At 34.0% G+C, this 18,882-nt stretch overlaps 1 protein-coding gene across 27 annotated transcripts in view; it reads left to right on the top strand.

Moving 5' to 3' along the window:
- Window positions 1-18,882, top strand: part of BIRC6 (baculoviral IAP repeat containing 6) — a 222,506-nt gene that overhangs the window by 51,400 nt on the left and 152,224 nt on the right. For all 27 annotated transcript variants that reach the window (XR_011426501.1, XR_011426502.1, XR_011426503.1 and 24 more), the window contains exons 7-11: window positions 1,777-1,999; window positions 2,080-2,240; window positions 6,254-6,312; window positions 10,867-12,261; window positions 17,342-17,491. Coding sequence is in view for 24 of the 27 variants with exons in the window: in XM_023619262.2 (XP_023475030.2) it covers window positions 1,777-1,999; window positions 2,080-2,240; window positions 6,254-6,312; window positions 10,867-12,261; window positions 17,342-17,491 (1,988 nt within the window). In the remaining 3 variants the exon portion in view is untranslated. The remainder of the gene's footprint in view (window positions 1-1,776; window positions 2,000-2,079; window positions 2,241-6,253; window positions 6,313-10,866; window positions 12,262-17,341; window positions 17,492-18,882) is intronic.

Raw genomic sequence — 18,882 nt, 5'->3', positions numbered from 1 at the left:
TCTGTTAATCACCATCAGTAACTTTTAGATATGTTATTATATCAAGAAAGCTGTTGCAGAGTGATTCATACAGTAATGTTTATTTAAAATAAAATCCCCTATATTTTCTGTATGTACATATATGTATCTAAACTTATAAAAATATTTTAGAAGTATACCACTTAAATTCATAACAGTGGTTGTCTGGAGTGGGATAGGAGAATACTGGGATTGGATATTATCATAGAAGTGGCTCTTTAGCTTTATTTTACCTAGTCATGTTTCACTTGTGTAAATAAAATTTTAATTACAAAGTTAAAACTCAGGTAAGAGAAAACAATGGAAAGGGGAAAAATACCTTAGGGTTTAGCTGGGAGGGAATCCAGTCCAAAGATCATGTACTTGGGGATGCCATGTAAAAGCATTTATGTAAGACCCCTGCATATTGCAAATTATCCAAGATATATATATGGATGTAGATAAGTTGTAGGTGCAGTGTAAAAAGAAATATGTACATCCTATGGAATAGCATTTTTTATAAGTATAGTTTTCCTTTCTTTGCCATGGAAATAGAAAAATGACTTTTAAAACAAGGTTCTTTTTTGGGTAGGAGCATCCTGACATTTCAAATAATGCCTTGTAATTAAAGCTAGTGAAAGTAAAAAAAAAAAAAAAAAAACCAATAATCGGAAAGAAATCAGTTAGTCACAGAGTTGGACAGATGATTTTGTTAAGTTGATCCTGCTTTAAATATTTGAGAAAATTCTTACAGTCGTACTAGTCTTGATCTGAAGTCCTATTATTTTATTTTTATTAAACATGTTAGGGTTTTCTAGTAAACTAACATTTCTTTTTGCTCAATAAGCATTTATTTGAAAGAAATAATGTATAGTCTATGGACGTTAAGTTTCTTTGAAAGGAAATTTTGTTGAGAAGTTATTTGTCTGATGGGGTCCTGTAGTGAGTGTGAAAGGTGTATTTCTTCATTTTTAATATATGTAATTTTATCCATGCTCTATAGAGATTTTTTTGCTTTCAGATCTTTACTAAAAAGTTTTTTGTAATGTGAATTGCGTTTACTGAGTTTTTATTATATCTCATTTACAGTTAGGGCCACTGATATCTATATATATATCAGCATTATATATATACATATATAATATTTTTATATATGGAGAAAAACAGCTTTATTGAGATCTTTGACATGTAGAAATTGTTTATATTTAAGGTGTATGACTTGATATTTTAATATTTATACACATTGTGGAAAGATCACCACAGTCAGGCTAAGTAACATGTCCATCACCTCTACATGGTTACCATTTTGTGTGTGTGTGTTTGTGTGTATGGTAAGAAGGTTTAATTTAAGATATCTCCTCTTTACAAATTTCAAATAGGCAATACAGTATTGTTAACTCTTGTCACCATGCTGTACATATATGGAGAATTTAAACTGAAACAAAATAGTTATTCATTTAAAGTTGTAGGAAACCAGTGTGAGGATATATTGGGACTTCAAACAATTTTATCAATGTGTTAACTTAGCATAAATTTACTGTAGCATTTATTTCTCAGTTTCTTGTAAGACTGACTTTATTTGTAATCAAAGTGAACAACTGCTATTGAAGAGTGATCTTGATAAAAATTGAATGATTTGGTATTTGAATCTTTTTAATAAAGAATACTTTAAATTCAGTTAATTGTTTAAAAAAAAAAGAAAAGATGATCCTGGAGTTCTCTTTTAATGTGCAAAGTTGATAGCTTTGTTGTTCAGTAAACTTTTCCTTCCTTATAAAGGTCTGAACACGAGAGACATTCCCCAAACTGCCCATTTGTGAAAGGCGAGCACACACAGAATGTGCCATTGTCAGTCACTCTTGCAACAAGTCCTGCACAATTTCCTTGTACTGATGGAACTGACAGAATATCTTGCTTTGGGTCGGGGAGCTGCCCTCATTTTCTAGCTGCTGCAACGAAACGAGGAAAGATCTGCATATGGGATGTTTCCAAACTTATGAAGGTAGGTTTTAATTTTGAAGTAACAGATTAGTAATTGAGAAAAATGTGTTGTAAAGTTAGGCTTTTTGTTTATTTGTTTAGGTGCACTTAAAGTTTGAAATTAATGCATATGATCCAGCAATTGTACAACAGCTTATTCTATCGGGAGAACCAAGCTCAGCAGTTGAATCAAGGAGACCAACTTTGGCATGGCTGGAAGACTCATCTAGTTGCTCAGATATACCAAAATTGGAAGGAGATAGGTATGTGAATTTGTTTTAGTGGTATTTATAGGAGTTGTATTTTCTTTTCCTAAATTTTATATTCTCTTAATTCTAATTACAGAGGCAGAAAAAATTATTAGGTCAAGAGATGAGAGACTAAATGTTTGATTAGAAATCTGAAAGAACTGTGTGACCAATTGGAAATAATTGCCATATTGAAAAATAAAATCTAAGTAATGAAATGAAATCCTTGGATTAGGCTTATAATTTCACCTTTTTCTAAGTCTTTTCATAGAGCAGTTGAATCAAATGATTTTAGTTTCCCCTTTTTTCATTTAAATTATAGAAATGCTATGAATAGTGAAATAACCTATGGGTAAGCAAGATGCCCTAATTATTTAAAATAATATATTGGTAGTCAGCAATGAGTCGAAGCATGATAATTATTGCTATAGAGCATTTTGTTAGAATTTCTGTGCTAGATTCTCTTCCATTCAGCTTTTCTGACAGATTCCTGATTTCTGTGGCTGTATTTGACCACGTAGGGGCAGGAAAGTCAAAGTATAATCCTGCTTCACCCATTTGTCTGCCAAGAAGCTCTGCAGTTGTAACTCTGAACTTGGCTAGGATTATAGAGCAACATTTTCAATATTCCCAAGTAAGCAGAAGGGAGGGTTCCATAAGCCACTTGTCTTAAGCAATAGCAGTTACCACTTCTTAAGATTCCAAAGGTAGCAATGTGAAATGGAGCCTGTCTAACTGTGATCAGATGTCGTGATAGACTGAGAAGATCTATCATTTCACTTTCAGGGGTATCTTATGTTACTTATGTGTGATTGGTGTTATACCATAGTCAGTGATTTATCATTTTACTTCACAATCTCTTTGGTGGCATGCACTTTCATTAAGAAGTAGTGTAAAACTTTATTAATGGAAATTATGTCATTAATATAGTTAATGGAAAAGTCAGAACATAGAAGTTGAGAAGGTTATCTGTGTCCAGTCCCTCTTGATAATAGTATGTGGAAATTATGGGTAGGTAAGTGAATGTGGTCTGAACTCTGGAACAGACTGAATTAAAGCTTCATGGTTGTTCTCACTTATTATAAATCCCTGTAAGAGCTGGATGGGAAAGCAGCCAGCCTCTTGTCTGAATTTGACCACATTTGCCAGTAGGACTGCAAAGTAAGTGTTCTTCATCTCTGTGATTTTTCATAGAAGTTAGTGGAAAATTAATAGAGGATAGTGAAATTGGTATGTCCTTCTGAACACTAACTTTAATTAGAACTTTTGCCTCAGAGTTTTGTAATTTGGGGATTAAAAATTGAATCAAGATATAGTTTTAAGATTACACAGATACACACACAAACTGTGGTAAAATGTGCGTTTTAGGTAAACACATATCCAGTATTTCTGGTGGACAAGTATTATATGACATAATGTGTTGGAGCGAGATGTAAATTCCTCTGCCTGCTTTTTAGAGATTTAAAATCTATCTAGGAGAGAAGGACGCTTTTCTCCCGAGAAAGTAGGAAATGAGTCACACAGAAAGATTCCTCTAAGTTTGGGGTACAGTGAGGAAGCTGAAGAGGTAGAACTTCATCCCTGACCGCAAGCTCTTTCTCTGCCCTTCCCTTCCGCCCAGAAGCAGCGGGGTTCCTGTTGGGTTGGTAGTGAATATAGTGAGCTAAAACTGTCTCTGACTTTGTGGTACAAGATACAATATATATATATTTTTTTACTTTTTATTAAGATTATGATAGTTTGCAACCTTGTGAAATTTCAGTTGTACATTGTTGTTTGTCAGTCATGTTGTAGGTGCACCCCTTCACCCTTTGTGCCCACCCCCGAACTCCCCTTTCCCCTGGTAACCACTAATCTGTTCTCTTTGTCTACATGTCAATATAGTTTAAAATATGTTGAGTTTCATTAGCTTGAAGAATAATATATTAATAGAAAACATTAAAGGTTAGCCAGAAAGTTTAAAGTAATTAGCAGTATAGCTTGCTTAGGAATTGTGTTTGACTACTTCTGCTTAGAGGACAACATTTGTCTTTGTTCTGAATTTATTCTGGGAAGAATATTTGGGAACACATTTAATTTTAATGAATTAGCATTTTGTCTGGATGCCTCATTTGTATATCTTTCAAATTGGAGAAAAGTTCTTGTTTAACTTTGAAGTTGTTTATAGTATTAGTATATCAAAACTAAGGTACCTTTGTAATGTTGGCATATTTAATTTTCAAAAACACATGTAATCTTAAATAACCATTTTAAACTTTTCCATAATATTTATTTTGCATGTTTACTTTGCAAAAGATTTTATATCGTTTGGAAGACTTTAGTAAATCTATTGTCTATTATATAAGTGCTGCGTGATTATTGTAGAAAAATTGGAAAAATATAGGGAAGTAAATTGAATAAACGTGGCATAGCCATGATCACACCATCCAATTGTGTGAATTTGTGTATCTTTTTTTTAACTTGTGTGATTTTTAAAAAGGTTTATTGATGTGTAATTACATATCATAAAATTCACTCTAAGTGTACAATTCAATGATTTTACTCATATGATTTTATCATGTAGTACTATAAGCATTTTTCTGTCATGAAATAATATTTTTTGAAAGATTATTGTATTTTGAAGACCTTCAGAATAAAGCTCTGTTTTTTTGCTAATTAAGGTGGTTATCTGGTAATCCTTTGTAACGTTCTTTGTAACTTCATTTCAAGACACGTGAATTCCTTCTTTAAAATATACTACTATTTTATTTTATCTTTTATCTTAGCGTAGCTGGGTACTATTTGGTTATTTTTCTTAATGTAAAAGCCCTCGAAACCTATTGTATCTTCTTGGTTTGGACTGCTTTATTCTGAATAATTCTCAATCATTAATATTTCCTCTTAGGATTTATTTTTCCAGGTGTCTTTATTATTTTTCTGAAACCAGCCTGTTAGTGTTTGAATAGTTTGAGAATCTTTTTCACATTCTTTCTGTTGTTTAAATTATAGCTCAAAATTGGTTTATTGTCAGTTATTACCCATTGACAAACTAAAACACAGAAGTTTTGTCAAAAATATCTAAGCAAGTCTACCCCCCCCCCCCCAAATTTCCAACGTTACCTTAAACATTTTTAAGGGGGATTACCAGCTTATGTTTTATATAAAATATCATTATAAGTGATTGGAAATTTTAAATGTCAGTACAATATGTTGTTTCAAAAAGAGAGAATTAACTTTCCTTCCTACAAAATGCATCTTTTTATTTTTGTACTCGAGGTTATCAGAATTTTAAAACTGCTATAGACATGCTAATTGTTAGAGTACAGACCCAGCCTAATACTGTGTTAGAGTGGTCTCTAATTATGTCTTTTTTCTTCTCTGCTAACAATGGAGAGTGAGGATAATATGGATGTAAAGAGAGAGGCTGGCAGTTTCTTGGCCACCTGAGTGAAGCGCAAAGGAAGGACTATTGTCTTTTGTCTTGACTCCTAACTTCTCATTTGTAATAGTTTTCTTGCTTGCCAAGGAATTCTCAACAGTCCCTCCCAAACAAACAAAAAAACCAAACACAAAACAAAAATGAAATGCATATTTGTGTGAGTATACTTACATACAACACCTATTTTACAGCTATTGTATTTGGTTTTAGAGTAACTTTCCTGAACTCAGTAATATAATAGTTATTAAAAGTTTACTACTGAAAGTTTGTGCTTGATTTTATTAGCCTCCTCTCTCTTTTATCCTTTTATTTACGCATCACACCCTAGCAGTCTTCAAATTGATACAAATTCTATTGTAGTCTTAGAAGTTTCCACACCCTATTTCAGGCATACATTTATTTAATGATCTAAGATTATTCGTTATCAGCATTGTTATCAGTTAGGATCTCAAACTACTTATATACCATTTAAGCTAGTTTTAATAGTTTTGTATGATTCTTATGTTTGAGATGCAAAACAGTGTTTGTAACATTGTACTTTTTTATTTGCTCTCTCATATTATGTATACTTTTTTAAAAATTCAAGTTGATTTTTACTTTGTCTTTTAAGTGATGATTTACTGGAGGATTCAGACAGTGAAGAGCATTCCAGATCAGATTCTGTGACAGGTATGTAAAACATGTTAGATAATCTATTTTTTATATCCTTACATTTATTCTCTTGTAGATAAAGCTAAATATCACTTAATTCTAAATATCTTAGTTAAGGTAAACTCTAAATTTTTACTAATGCACACAGAAAACTCAAATATTGTATATAAGAGATCTTGAATTACTAGAATGTATATAGTGTTCCATACTTAAAATTTAAATGTACCTATTTGAGCCAAAGGAATTAAAGTGACAGTTTTACTACATCTTTGTCATAGGTGTCAGGGAATTGATATTAAGTTTTTCAAAATGTGTTCCATTTACTTGTATAATGTATTCTGTTGTTAAATAAAAGTAACATTTAAATTATTTGCTTCTTTATTCCCAAAAGAAAACAGATAAATAGAGAATAAATTTTAAAATATGAAATCGTATCCATTAAGGCATCAAGTAAAAGCTGCTTACTTGGGGCCAGCCTGGTGGTACAGCACTTAAGTTTGCATGTTCTGCTTTGGCAGCCTGGGGTTCGCCGGTTCAGATCCTGGGTGGGGACATGGCTTGGCAAGCCATGCTGTGGTAGGCGTCCCACATATAAAGTGGAGGAAGATGGGCACCAATGTTAGCTCAGGGCTAGTCTTCCTCAGCTGAAAGAGAAGGATTGGCAGCAGATGTTAGCTCAGGGCTAATCTTCCTCAAAAAAAAAAAAGCTGCTTACTCGTTAGCTTATGAAATATTAAGGCAAAAGAATATGCTTTATATTTTAATGTAGTTATATTACAAAAAAAGGCTAATAATGCGTCTCAAAATAAGTTTTCCTGTGTCAGAATTTAAGTCCTAACTCTGTCACTTCTAGTCTGATTGCATTTCCTACTATATAAAATAGTGATATTAACATCTGTTATTTAGAGTTTTGGGGATTGATTAAGGTAAAAATATGTAAAGCATAGTATCTGGGAATTAGCCAGTATTTAAAAAAAGTGACCATTATTAAACTGTGGCTATTTGCTAATGTCACATGTCATGAACTAAGGACATATATAAGTTATTAAATCTCTTGAGAAAAGCCATGGTATTGTGTAGCACAGTTGTGAAAGTTATAGTTAGTATAGAGTAGCAAGTACTCTCCAAATTGTAATTTGTCATGAAATCTTTTTTAAAGCCACCAAATAGGATGCTGGACTGACTTTGCGTTGTTTTTTAAGGTAGTTTTTAGCAATGAAAAAGTGAATTTAAAAAGCAGGAAAATGCCCTGAATAGTATACAGATGTGTAATTAACTCTAGAAAAAAAATAAAGAATTAATTGCATTAAAAATTTAGTCTGAAGAAGATAATGCTCTTTTTCCACTTTGATATCCTTTTGCAAAAACAGAAAAGGGCTAATACTGCATTTTCTTAATCTGATGAAGAAGAATAAACTGGTCACCTGGAGGCCTGGTTAGACCTTGAACTCTTCTGCAAAATGACTATTTGGTCTTGTCAAGTCACTTAAATTCTCTGGGCTTCAGTTTTTCCTTTGTAAAGTGAAGTGTTTGAACTAAATGTCCTTTTTTCTACTCTTAAATTTTTTGATTCTAACTATAACCTTTCCTTTTTATGCTGTAGCTTTGCTCTTTTCTCTGGGTCTAAGGATCTCAGTCGGTATTTTTGTAATTAAAATACCTACCTTTGGTCTTTTTCTTTCTCCCTTTATCTTTTTCATCTATGCCTGTTTGATTTTTCATACTTCCTTTAGATACTGTAGTTCTGTTTACTTCACTTCCCAATATCTAGAAAATTACCATATATTTTTGATAACTCCTATGATACCTCATTTAGGGTTGGGAGTGTTGGCCTTACGTAGTATTAAAAGGTAGTTATGGAAGAGGAAAAAATTTTTCTCTTACAGGCCAGAATTTTTAATTACTTCATTTGAGGATTTATAAGTGGTTCATTCATTTATAGTAAAATATGTATCTTCTACGCGAATTCTGTTATATTGAAAGTATATTGATGACTTTATGGAGGCTTGTGATAATAATGGGAGATGTGTTCTCTTCCTGAAGTATCTAAAGTAAGTCATAGATCCTGTTTCAAAACTTATGTTTACCAACTCTGTTTCCCATCAAATTGAATGATATGGTCTAAAGAATTGTGGAATGTATTTCTTAATGTCAGAAATGTGAGTGGAGACTAAGAGACTTTTATCTGTTTTTCAGTGGAAGGTTATGACTTTTGAAAGTGTCTAGATGATGTCAGAGAGAAACGTTTTGTGTTTGGCCCATATGTCAGAATTAAGGATGCATTACTTCTTGTGAAGAACGGCAATAATGCTTGGCAGGAGGTTGAAGAAGGGTTCAAATTAAAATGTGATGGTTTTAGAAAAGTCCCTAGATAAAGCTTAATTGCTAACCTCAGGAAGTTTGCCTGGCAGAACTGCGGTGTCACACCTAAGTAAGCAGAATAGAGAAAGATTTCCCAAAATGATTATCTGAAGAATATTATCCTGAAGGATATTTGTAGGTATATTGTGTAAAAATTTATTTTGTGGTCCAGTGGGTTTGAGAAATTCCAAGATAAGTAAAGATAACAGGTTTCCTGACTGGTATTTGACCTTTGTCGTTTTGCTCTCTGTCTTCTGAGGAGAATGTGTGACATATGCTGTTTCCCAGATGTTGATTAAATAGTTGGGAAGAAACAGAGTAGTAATACCACTTATTATATTTTCCTTTGTTTTTTTGTAAGGAAGATTGGCCCTGAGCTAATGTGTGTTGCCCATCTTCCTCTTTTTTTGCTTGAGGAAGATTGTTGCTGAACTAACATCTGGGTCCTGAACTAACATCTGGGCCAATCTTCCTCTACTTTATGGGATGCCGCCACAGCGTGGCTTGATGAGTGGTGCTAGGTCCTTGCCCCAGGATCTGAACCTGTGAACTCCAGGCCGCCGAAGCAGTGTGCAAACAACCATTACACCACTGGGCTGGCCCCTATATTTTGCTTTCTGATGAGCAGTCTCACCTCACATGCCATTTACTTTGAGTATTGTCTTAAATGTGTGTTAATATATGTAACTTATCCTTAATTTTTTTTAATATACACATAGGTGAAACTAGCTTTCCTTGGCATTTTCTACCATAACTTAAAAAAATTAAGTTTCAGTTTAGTCCGATAAATAGTTAGCATCCTCAGGATTTATTATACTGTATTAATGTTATAAAAGTCTCACTGTCAACTTTTAATTTCGTATCTAAATTAGTAGAGTAAAATGGCAGTATAAGGGCTGCAGTATAGTCAAATGAGTGGTTAAATAAATGGACAGCCATTAGTACAATTGAATTGTCTAGTTTATAACTAAAATTTTTTCTGCATAGCTAGAAATGGTTTCAGTTTTAGATGATAATAGTGACAAATATGTGAAGTCAGAGGATTATCAGAAAATGGGAAATTCTAGATAAAGCTGTCAGCATTTTGAAGATATCGTTAATGAAATAGTTAACAAAAATGGTGTAAACAGAGCTTTCAGTATATCTTAAGTGTTTGATGTTCTGTGAATCTCTGTTGTTCATTCCTTTACTTAGGCAGCTTTCAAACTTTTATGCAGTCATCTTGATTTACTTTATATTTATTTTCTTTACTCTTTTATGTTCTTATCTAACATTGTAAAGCCAATTCCCCTTTTTTTTTAAAATTTTTCCACAAGTTACCTAGAGTGATCTTTACATTATTGTTGCTAACAGTGTTGATGCCTGACTGATAGTAGTTTGTGCTATTGAGGAAAAAGCAGATTTTATGAAACTTTCGGCTCAGTATTGAGATTATGCCTGGTTTAGAGGTTGATTGATATCTATTGCAGAGTTTTGTGTAGACAGAAATGGCGTGTTTGGAGCACTGAGACTGAGAAATACTTTTGTACTGTATATAAGGGGACAACTTGAAGAGCACACACTACACAAAAGGTCAATAAGGGGTAATGTAATGTAGTTGACTTTAAATGAACTAAAAGTTAACAGTTAATACAGAAGACAGGTTTCACTTTAAAATGACAAATTTTGGGAATTTTTTCTTCATAGTTATTATTTTTTTCTAAGCCGAGATTAGAATTAAATTGCATACTATGACTACCGTCTGATAATTAGCATGGTAGGGTGGGAGAGATGAGATGAACTGAGATTACAATAATGTTTTATGGATATTCTGCAAAGTGCATAAATGACAGATGCATAAATAGTATTGAGTCTTTTGGTTTAGAATTGAAGGGAAGAAATCCTATTACTTTGATATTAATAATGTCTTCATTCTTTAACCCTTTTATTCTCCTAATTTTTTTAAAAAGTGGTTTTACTTACAAGTTACAAGGAGAATTTGTTTTGAATTGCAAATGGTTTTGAATCTCTTGAATGTCTTTATGGTTTTTCTAAGTAGGTTCATCTCAGATTTGACTAAATTTCCTTTAAAATACTTCACATTCTTTCACTTATATAATTATAATGCACTGACTGGATGAGTAAAAAAAGAAAATTAATGAAAACATTATACTTCAGATTTTGATTTACATTCACAAGGCCGTTTCTAATGAATATTGTTCCTTTTCAAAGGGCATACATCACAGAAGGAAGCCATGGAAGTGAGCCTTGATATAACAGCGCTCAGCATTCTCCAGCAGCCAGAAAAACTTCAGTGGGAGATTGTTGCAAATGTGCTTGAAGATACTGTTAAGGATCTTGAAGAACTCGGGGCAAATCCTTGCTTAACAAACTCTAAGAGTGAAAAGACAAAGGAAAAGCACCAGGAACAACACAACATTCCTTTTCCATGTTTATTAGCTGGAGGTTTATTAACATATAAATCTCCTGCTACCTCACCCATTAGTAGTAATTCTCACAGGTCACTGGATGGTTTAAGCAGAACTCAGGGTGAAAGTATATCAGAACAAGGGTCAACTGACAATGAATCCTGCACTAATTCAGAATTAAATTCTCCTCTGGTAAGGAGGACTTTACCCATTTTGCTTCTTTATAGCATCAAGGAATCTGATGAGAAAGCAGGAAAAATCTTTTCACAGATGAACAATATAATGAGTAAAAGTTTGCATGATGATGGTTTTACAGTTCCACAGATTATTGAAATGGAGCTGGATAGTCAGGAGCAGTTGTTGTTGCAGGATCCTCCTGTGACTTACATTCAGCAATTTGCAGATGCGGCAGCCAACCTTACCTCTCCAGATTCTGAGAAGTGGAACTCTGTGTTTCCCAAGCCTGGGACTTTGGTACAGTGCTTGAGGCTGCCAAAGTTTGCAGAGGAGGAGAATCTTTGTATAGACTCAATAACTCCTTGTGCTGATGGAATTCATTTGTTGGTAGGACTGCGGACATGCCCTGTTGAATCCTTGAGTGCAATAAATCAAGTAGAGGCCTTGAATAATTTAAATAAATTAAACTCTGCACTATGTAATAGACGGAAAGGTGAGCTGGAATCAAATCTTACTGTAGTGAATGGTGCAAATATTAGTGTAATCCAACATGAATCACCAGCAGATGTACAGACTCCTTTGATAATTCAGCCTGAGCAGAGGAATGTTAGTGGCGGATATTTAATACTTTATAAAATGAATTATGCCACTCGGATAGTGACTTTAGAAGAGGAGCCAATAAAAATCCAACATATCAAAGATCCCCAGGACACAATTACCTCGCTCATTTTGCTTCCACCAGATATATTGGATAATCGAGAGGATGACTGTGAGGAACCTGTTGAGGAAATGCAGTTAACCTCAAAGAATGGCATTGAGAGAGGAAAAAAGGCTGATATTTCTACTCTTGGACACCTGGTAATAACCACTCAGGGAGGATATGTAAAAATATTAGATCTTTCAAACTTTGAAATTTTGGCCAAAGTGGAACCTCCCCAAAAGGAGGGCACTGAGGAACAGGACACATTTGTTTCTGTCATTTACTGCTCGGGCACAGACAGGCTGTGTGCATGCACCAAAGGTAAGCTGTTTGGTTTATTTGATTCTTCTACAAATCTTATAAAATCAGTGTATGTGGCATTCGTTTACATGCATACCTAGTATGACTTTTAGATACATATTGATGGAGAGAAATTTATTTTTTTATAATAAAGTGGTAAATCTTTCTACTGTTTTAACTATTTTTAAAACTTTTTTCTACTGCCCTAGGTAAGGATTCTAATTGTAAATAAGTTAATAAGTCTCTCAGAAAGTATCTTCTCTGCTTTAACCTCAAGAAAATAACCTGCTGTTGTTTCTGTGAGTCCTGACTCTGCATCTGCTCAAATTTGTGGCCTTGGGCAAGTTACTTTAAACTCAGTAAACCTTTGTTTCTTTATTTATAAACTAGGATAAGAAGGCCTGTTTCCAGGCTTGTTAGAATTAAATGAAATAATGTATGTAAAGTTTCTGGCACAGATATTGGTCCTTATTTCCTTCTGAAATAAAAATAGCTAGCAAAGAACTATTAGTTTTGCCAAATAAATTTTTGGTGTCTGATTTACTCCTAACTTTTGGCTGATTGTGAATCAGTTTTGCAACATCTGAGGCCCCGTTACTGTTAACGCATAGTGTGCAATTTTTTTTTCTATTTTTCTTTTCTTAATAGTTGTTTTAAGTTGTAGAGAGAAAGCAATTTTTGAAAAATATTACTAGTAATATCAGACAAAATGAATAGTCCTATTGGTAGTTTAGTAGGAATTTAGGGCCAGCAGATACTTGAAGCCTAGGTAACTGTAACCAATTCTTGGCAGAGCAATTGGGTTTGAGAAGAGTTACACATCTCATTTGTGGTTCTGGTAGAACTTAACCTGAGTTTTTCCTCTCTTTAAAAAGCTTTCAAGAGTCTGGCTAAGAAGGATAATGATGAATGTAGTGGTTCAAATTGCCTTCTTTGAGATATGTCTAGTGAAATAACAAGGGGAAAAATCTTCAAATAACGTCAAAACCCAACTAGATTAATTTAAGAAAATGAGCAATGCAGAATAATGTTAGACTAATAAAACTTTGAATTAGGGTTGATAAAGTTCAGAAAAACCATTAAAATGCTATTTGGTATCAGGGATAATTTGCATTTATTGATCATGTATGTGCCAGTTCATTGTTGTGAGAACTTTACCTCTGTTAATTCATTTAGTCATCACGTCAACTTTATGAGGTATGCATTATTGTCTCCATTTTACAGACAAGGAAACTGAGGGAAAAAGAGGTTAAGTAACTTGCCTAAGTCACAGAGCTGATAAATGACAGAGTCAGCATTCAAACCTGGGCAGTCTATCATCATAGCACCTAAACTACATTATACTGCCAGAATATAACAAAAGCAGAAGACTCCTACATTGGATTTTTTGGAAGCAGAAGAGTCCTACATTGAAGTTAATAGAAGGATTAAAAAGTGAAAGCAATTAAATTTACCATAGGTCATCTAAAATGGAGCTAGGTTTGGAACCTCAGTGACCTGGTCCCAGGGCACATCTTTGTAAGATACTAGTAGTTTCCAGAAATACTGTCAAGGTTTATAATGATTTAAATTTTTTAATGATACGTGCTTTTGGCAACTCAGAGGAGAAATAATATTTAAATGATAAAATATATTAATTTATTCTTCGAGTTTGGACAATGAAACATTCTAGGAAGTGATCTCATGTGATAGGGCGTTTATCCAAATGAATTGAAGGACAAGTAAAGCCTGAAAAGTTAACCACTTTGAAAATTATCCCCCAGTTCTTCAAGATACATTTGAAAAGATGAGATTAACAATAAAGAGGAAAGAAAAGTTGATGTTTTAAAATGTATGCATGACACTCCATCAAGTACATGTAGGATTTTTGAAAAACGTTGTTGACTGTGGATCAAATGGATGTGACGCTGTCTTATGAGTATATTCAAATAGCATAAAACTCTTTTTCTCATAGAGAATCATTAAGTCTTTTGACAAAAATCTACAGTTAATGTTGTAAGTTAATTTTAAGTAGTAGTAATAATATACTAGAAGTAGATTCTATGCAGCAGTCTTTGAATAAAATTTGGAAATAGAGTATACACACACACACACACACACACACGTATGCATATATATGAAACAAGGAAACAAGGTCCCTAGCGCTCACCCTGGCACCTGCCAGCCAATCCAGAGATGTTGGCCACTTCTCCGCAGCTGGGCCAGGTTGAGGAATGGAGGAATGGCAGCCTGTTCGGGCAGGCCACTGTTATCAAAGTTCATCAGGTGCTGCTTTGGTGTCCTAAGTGTCCTGTTAGGTTCCAGAGTTCTGAAATAGTTAATTTCTATCACTCTTCCTAGTTCAGTAGTTGCTGTGATGGAGCTACTGAACTCTAGAGCTTCCTACTCTTGCCGTTTGGCATGACCTAACTGTTACCTGTGTTGATTTTTTTAAAATATATTTTTCTGTTATGTTCTTAGTGGTTTGATTCATCACAGTCAGAATAATACTAGCTTAATTCTAGTAAAATATAGAAACTTTGCTCTAATCTTTGTTTCCTCCCATCTTTGTGCTACTGTTGTCTTATGTATTAATTTAGATAAGTTATAAATCCAACCGAAAAGTGTTAGTTATTTTATACAATCTTTATCTTTTAAAAAAGTTAACAAAGAAATTAAAATACCATTTCTGGTACTCTGTTTATTCTTGTGAATTTGGTGTTGCTTTTTTTCATCTTGAAGGACTTCCTTTAGTATTATAAGGCAGGTCTGCTAGCAAAAAATTCTTTTAGTCTTTGTTTATCTGGAAATGTCTCTATTTCTTATTCATTTTTGAAGAAGAATATTTTCGACATAGAATTATTGGTTGACTGTTTCTGCATAGGTCATTCTGTTGCCTTCTTGCCTCTGTTGTTTCTGACAAGTCAGCTTTTAATTTGCACAGTAATTTCCATGTCTACGATGAGTCGTTTTTTTTTTTTTATTGAGTTATTGATAGGTTACAATCTTGTGAAATTTCAATTGTACATTAATGTTTGTCAGTCATGTTGTAGGTGCACCACTTCACCCTTTGTGCCCACCCCCCATCCCACCTTTCCCCTGGTATCCACTAAACTGTTCTTAGTCCATAATTTTAAATTCCTCATATGAGTGGAGTCATACACAGATTATCTTTCTCTCGCTGGCTTATTTCACTTAACGTAATTCTCTCAAGGTCCATACGATGAGTCGTTTTTAACTTGCTGCTTTCAAGATTTCCTTATTGACTTTGACTTAAAACAGTTTGACTGTAATGTATGTACCTGTAGATCTCTTTGTATTTATGCTACCTGAGGTTCATTGAACTGATTAACTTTGTAGTGTAATGTTTTTCATCAAATTTGGGGAGGTTTTGCCTATTATTAACCAAATTGGTTAATTTCTTTTGATCTATTTTTATTTCATTGATTCCTTTTATTGCCATCTCAAATCTGCTTCGAGTTTCTCTAGTGAACTTTTCATTTTAGTTATTTTACTTTTCAACTCCAGGAATTCCCTTTTAGTCTTTTAAAATAATTTCTGTTCCTTTGTTGTGATTCTTTATTTGTTGAGTCATTTTTGTCATTTGTTCCTTTAGTTCTCTATACTTGGTTTCCTCTTATTCTATAAACGTATTTACAATAGCTCCTTTGAAGTCTTTGCCAAATCTGAATCTGGGACACTCAGAAATATTTTTCATTGATTTTGTTTTTCTGGAGCATAGATCACTCTTTCTTTGCCTGTCTTATAATTTTCAATTTAATTCTGGACATTTTAAGTAACATTGTAGAAACTCTCGATTCTGATTTCTCCCTTTGGAGGTTGGTGTTGCTTTGTTCGTTTGGTAACCCACCTGGACTAAGTCTGTGAAATCGATTGCTTTTGCAGTATGCAGCGCTGCTGTTGCTCTTCAATTTTTTTTTCTGGGTTTTTATTTTCAAGCCTTGTTTCTTATTTATTGCCTCTGTGTCCACATAGCTTGGTATTCAGCCAAAGATTTTGATAAGTGGTTGTGCCCAAATACCTTAACCAGTATGGCTGTGTTCAGGTGTGCCCTGCTTTTCTTTATTTTTATTTTCTGTTGTGCCGTCCCAGGTCTCTTCTGCATAGGCATAGAGGCCTGGCCAGTTGACTGGAAGTTTGTGGATGGCTTGAGCCCCATCTGTTCTTTGCTGTACATGTGTACAACTTCTGATCAGTGTGGGGTATGTGGAAAGTTTACCAAGCCCCCTTTGTTTCTCTCACTTCTTCTAAAATCCTGGTTATTTCTAGTGCTTTGCTTGCCCCAGACAGGATCCTGACTTCAGGTAGCAGACAGAGTTGCTAGGCCTCCTTTTTGTTGCCCTTGAGCCACTTTAAACTGGCAGCTCTCCAAGTTTCATGAGCCTCTTCTGGCAGTAGCGTGGAATCTGCTGGTTTTCATGGCTTGCCCCACTCTGGATGAATGACAGTTTTGTCTATCTTTATAGTTGCTTTTCAGGAAGAGGATTTGTTGTCCACCTTATTCTGTCATGCCAGAAGTGAATCTCCAAGTATTCTTGTTAGAATATACTTTAACCATTGACTTTTTTTTGGTCTTAAATATTTGCTAAGTTTGCTTTCCAGTTTTTTTCTGTGATAGAGGTATGAAAAATAGAAATTCAATTTGATTTCATTTCATTGTGAATGCTTCAAAGAATTAAGAATCTTTGTTCAGTTTTGTTACTTTTGGTATTAAGAGATTGGACTCTGGATCCTAATATAGCTAGTGCATCAGTTTCCTCATCTGTAAAGTGGCCATGATAATAGTTCTCAAGAGTTTTTGTGAAGACTAAATGAATTAACTTAAGCATTTAAAATAGTATCTTACACATAGTACTAGATAAATAACTATTTTCACATAAGTTTATGTATTTGCCATTTTCTTCATTAAATTTAATTTTCAGTTTGCAGTTCCTTGGCATTTAAATTTCTAAATTCTTGGCGATATATTACTTTGGTAGCCCTTTTCATCTGCCTATTGAGTGATATTAAAATAAATCAAGTTTCTTAACTAAGTAGTGTGCACCTGTATGTTTATCCATTTTCCATGTACCTATGTTGATAGAATTTTCCTACCCTGTAGGTGGTGAGCTTCATTTTCTCCAAATTGGAGGAACCTGTGATGATATTGATGAAGCTGATATACTAGTGGATGGGTCTCTTTCTAAAGGAATAGAACCATCTTTAGAGGGTTCCAAACCTTTATCAAACCCTTCAAGTCCTGGCATTTCAGGTATGATATTAAGTTTTTAAATGATTTTTTAAAAATGCAAATTCTTGGGGCTGGCCCTGTGACCTAGTGGTTAAGTTTGGCGAGTTCAGCTTCAATGTTAGCTCAGGTGACTCTTCCTCAGCAAAATAAAACAAATTCTTGTGATGTTCAAAATTTTCTGAGTCTTGTTTAATCTTAAACATATTTCAGTTTTACAGTCAACTATTGGTTTCTTTCTGGAGGGAATACATTTCCTTGTTGACATTCTTTTACCAGGCTTGTTTTTGTGTATTATTTTTCCAGTAGTTGGAAAATGTTATCAACCATAAAATAAGAAATAGTTCTCAACCTGTGGTAGGTTGATCAGTACTGGTGACATCACCCAACAGGTACAAACATTATTTTAGTCATTAAGGAGCTTTTCTTCTAATTAGGGAGGCAAAAAACATTTGAAAGAGAGAAGAGTTCATTAAGTAAGTGTAAAGTGAGTGGAATGGTTAATATTACTACTGGAATTGAAAAGCTGAAAAAATATTCTCTCCCTGAGGTGGTATATTCAGGCCCTCAGTGCCCCATTGTGAACCTTTAGTAAGTTTGTTTTTGTTTGTTGTTTTTGCCTTTTCTCTCATCCATTTTCTACGCTGCCCTTCAGAACTATTTTTTCAAAGAAAGTAATGTTAGCACATTACTCCTGCTTAAAAATCTTTATTTGCTTTTTGAACTTTTATGAAATAACTCTAGTCTTCTTAATCTCCGGTTACAGTAAACTTTTCATGATTTCTTAAGTGTGTCATTCAGTTTCATGCTCTTCTCATGTTACGGTAAGCTCTCTTTCCCCACCCTTTACGCTACAGTTAGTCCTTTTGTTCTTCCGTTGCACTGTTACGTTTTATTCTTCGCACTTACCACATTTATTCTCCAAACCCAGCATTTAAAAGAAGTTTAGTAAATCTTTGATGAAAAGTGTGTTTAAACTCAGATGTATTCCCAATGGGAATAATGCATACAGTTGATATTTGATCTTTATGGACTCTTATATTTGGGCATTTGATCGTTCTTTTTTGCACCAAAGGCAAACTTTTAGTGATTGCTAGTATAATATATGTTAACTTTAGTGATTACTAGGATGATATATGGTAGTCTTCACTCCTTTGTATCTCAGAGTTTCTCAGCCTCAGCACTATGGACATTTTGGACTAGATAATTCTTTGTTGTGAGAGGACTGTCCTGTGCTATATTAGCAGCATCTCTGGCTTCTGCCTGTAGGTTCCAGTAGTGCCCACAATCGCCCCTATCCAAATGGCCTTTGGGAGGCAAGATTCTTCCCCGGTTGAGATAAACTGACTCATGTCTCTTGCTATATATAATTAGTCATGACTTATTTATCTTGATTAACTATACAGCTTGGTTTA

This window comes from Equus caballus, chromosome 15, assembly GCF_041296265.1.
Source record: "Equus caballus isolate H_3958 breed thoroughbred chromosome 15, TB-T2T, whole genome shotgun sequence".
In the NCBI taxonomy this organism is placed as follows: domain Eukaryota; kingdom Metazoa; phylum Chordata; class Mammalia; order Perissodactyla; family Equidae; genus Equus; species Equus caballus.
The sequence above is the reverse complement of the archived record's forward strand: the minus strand, read 5'-3'. Positions and strand labels throughout refer to the sequence as shown.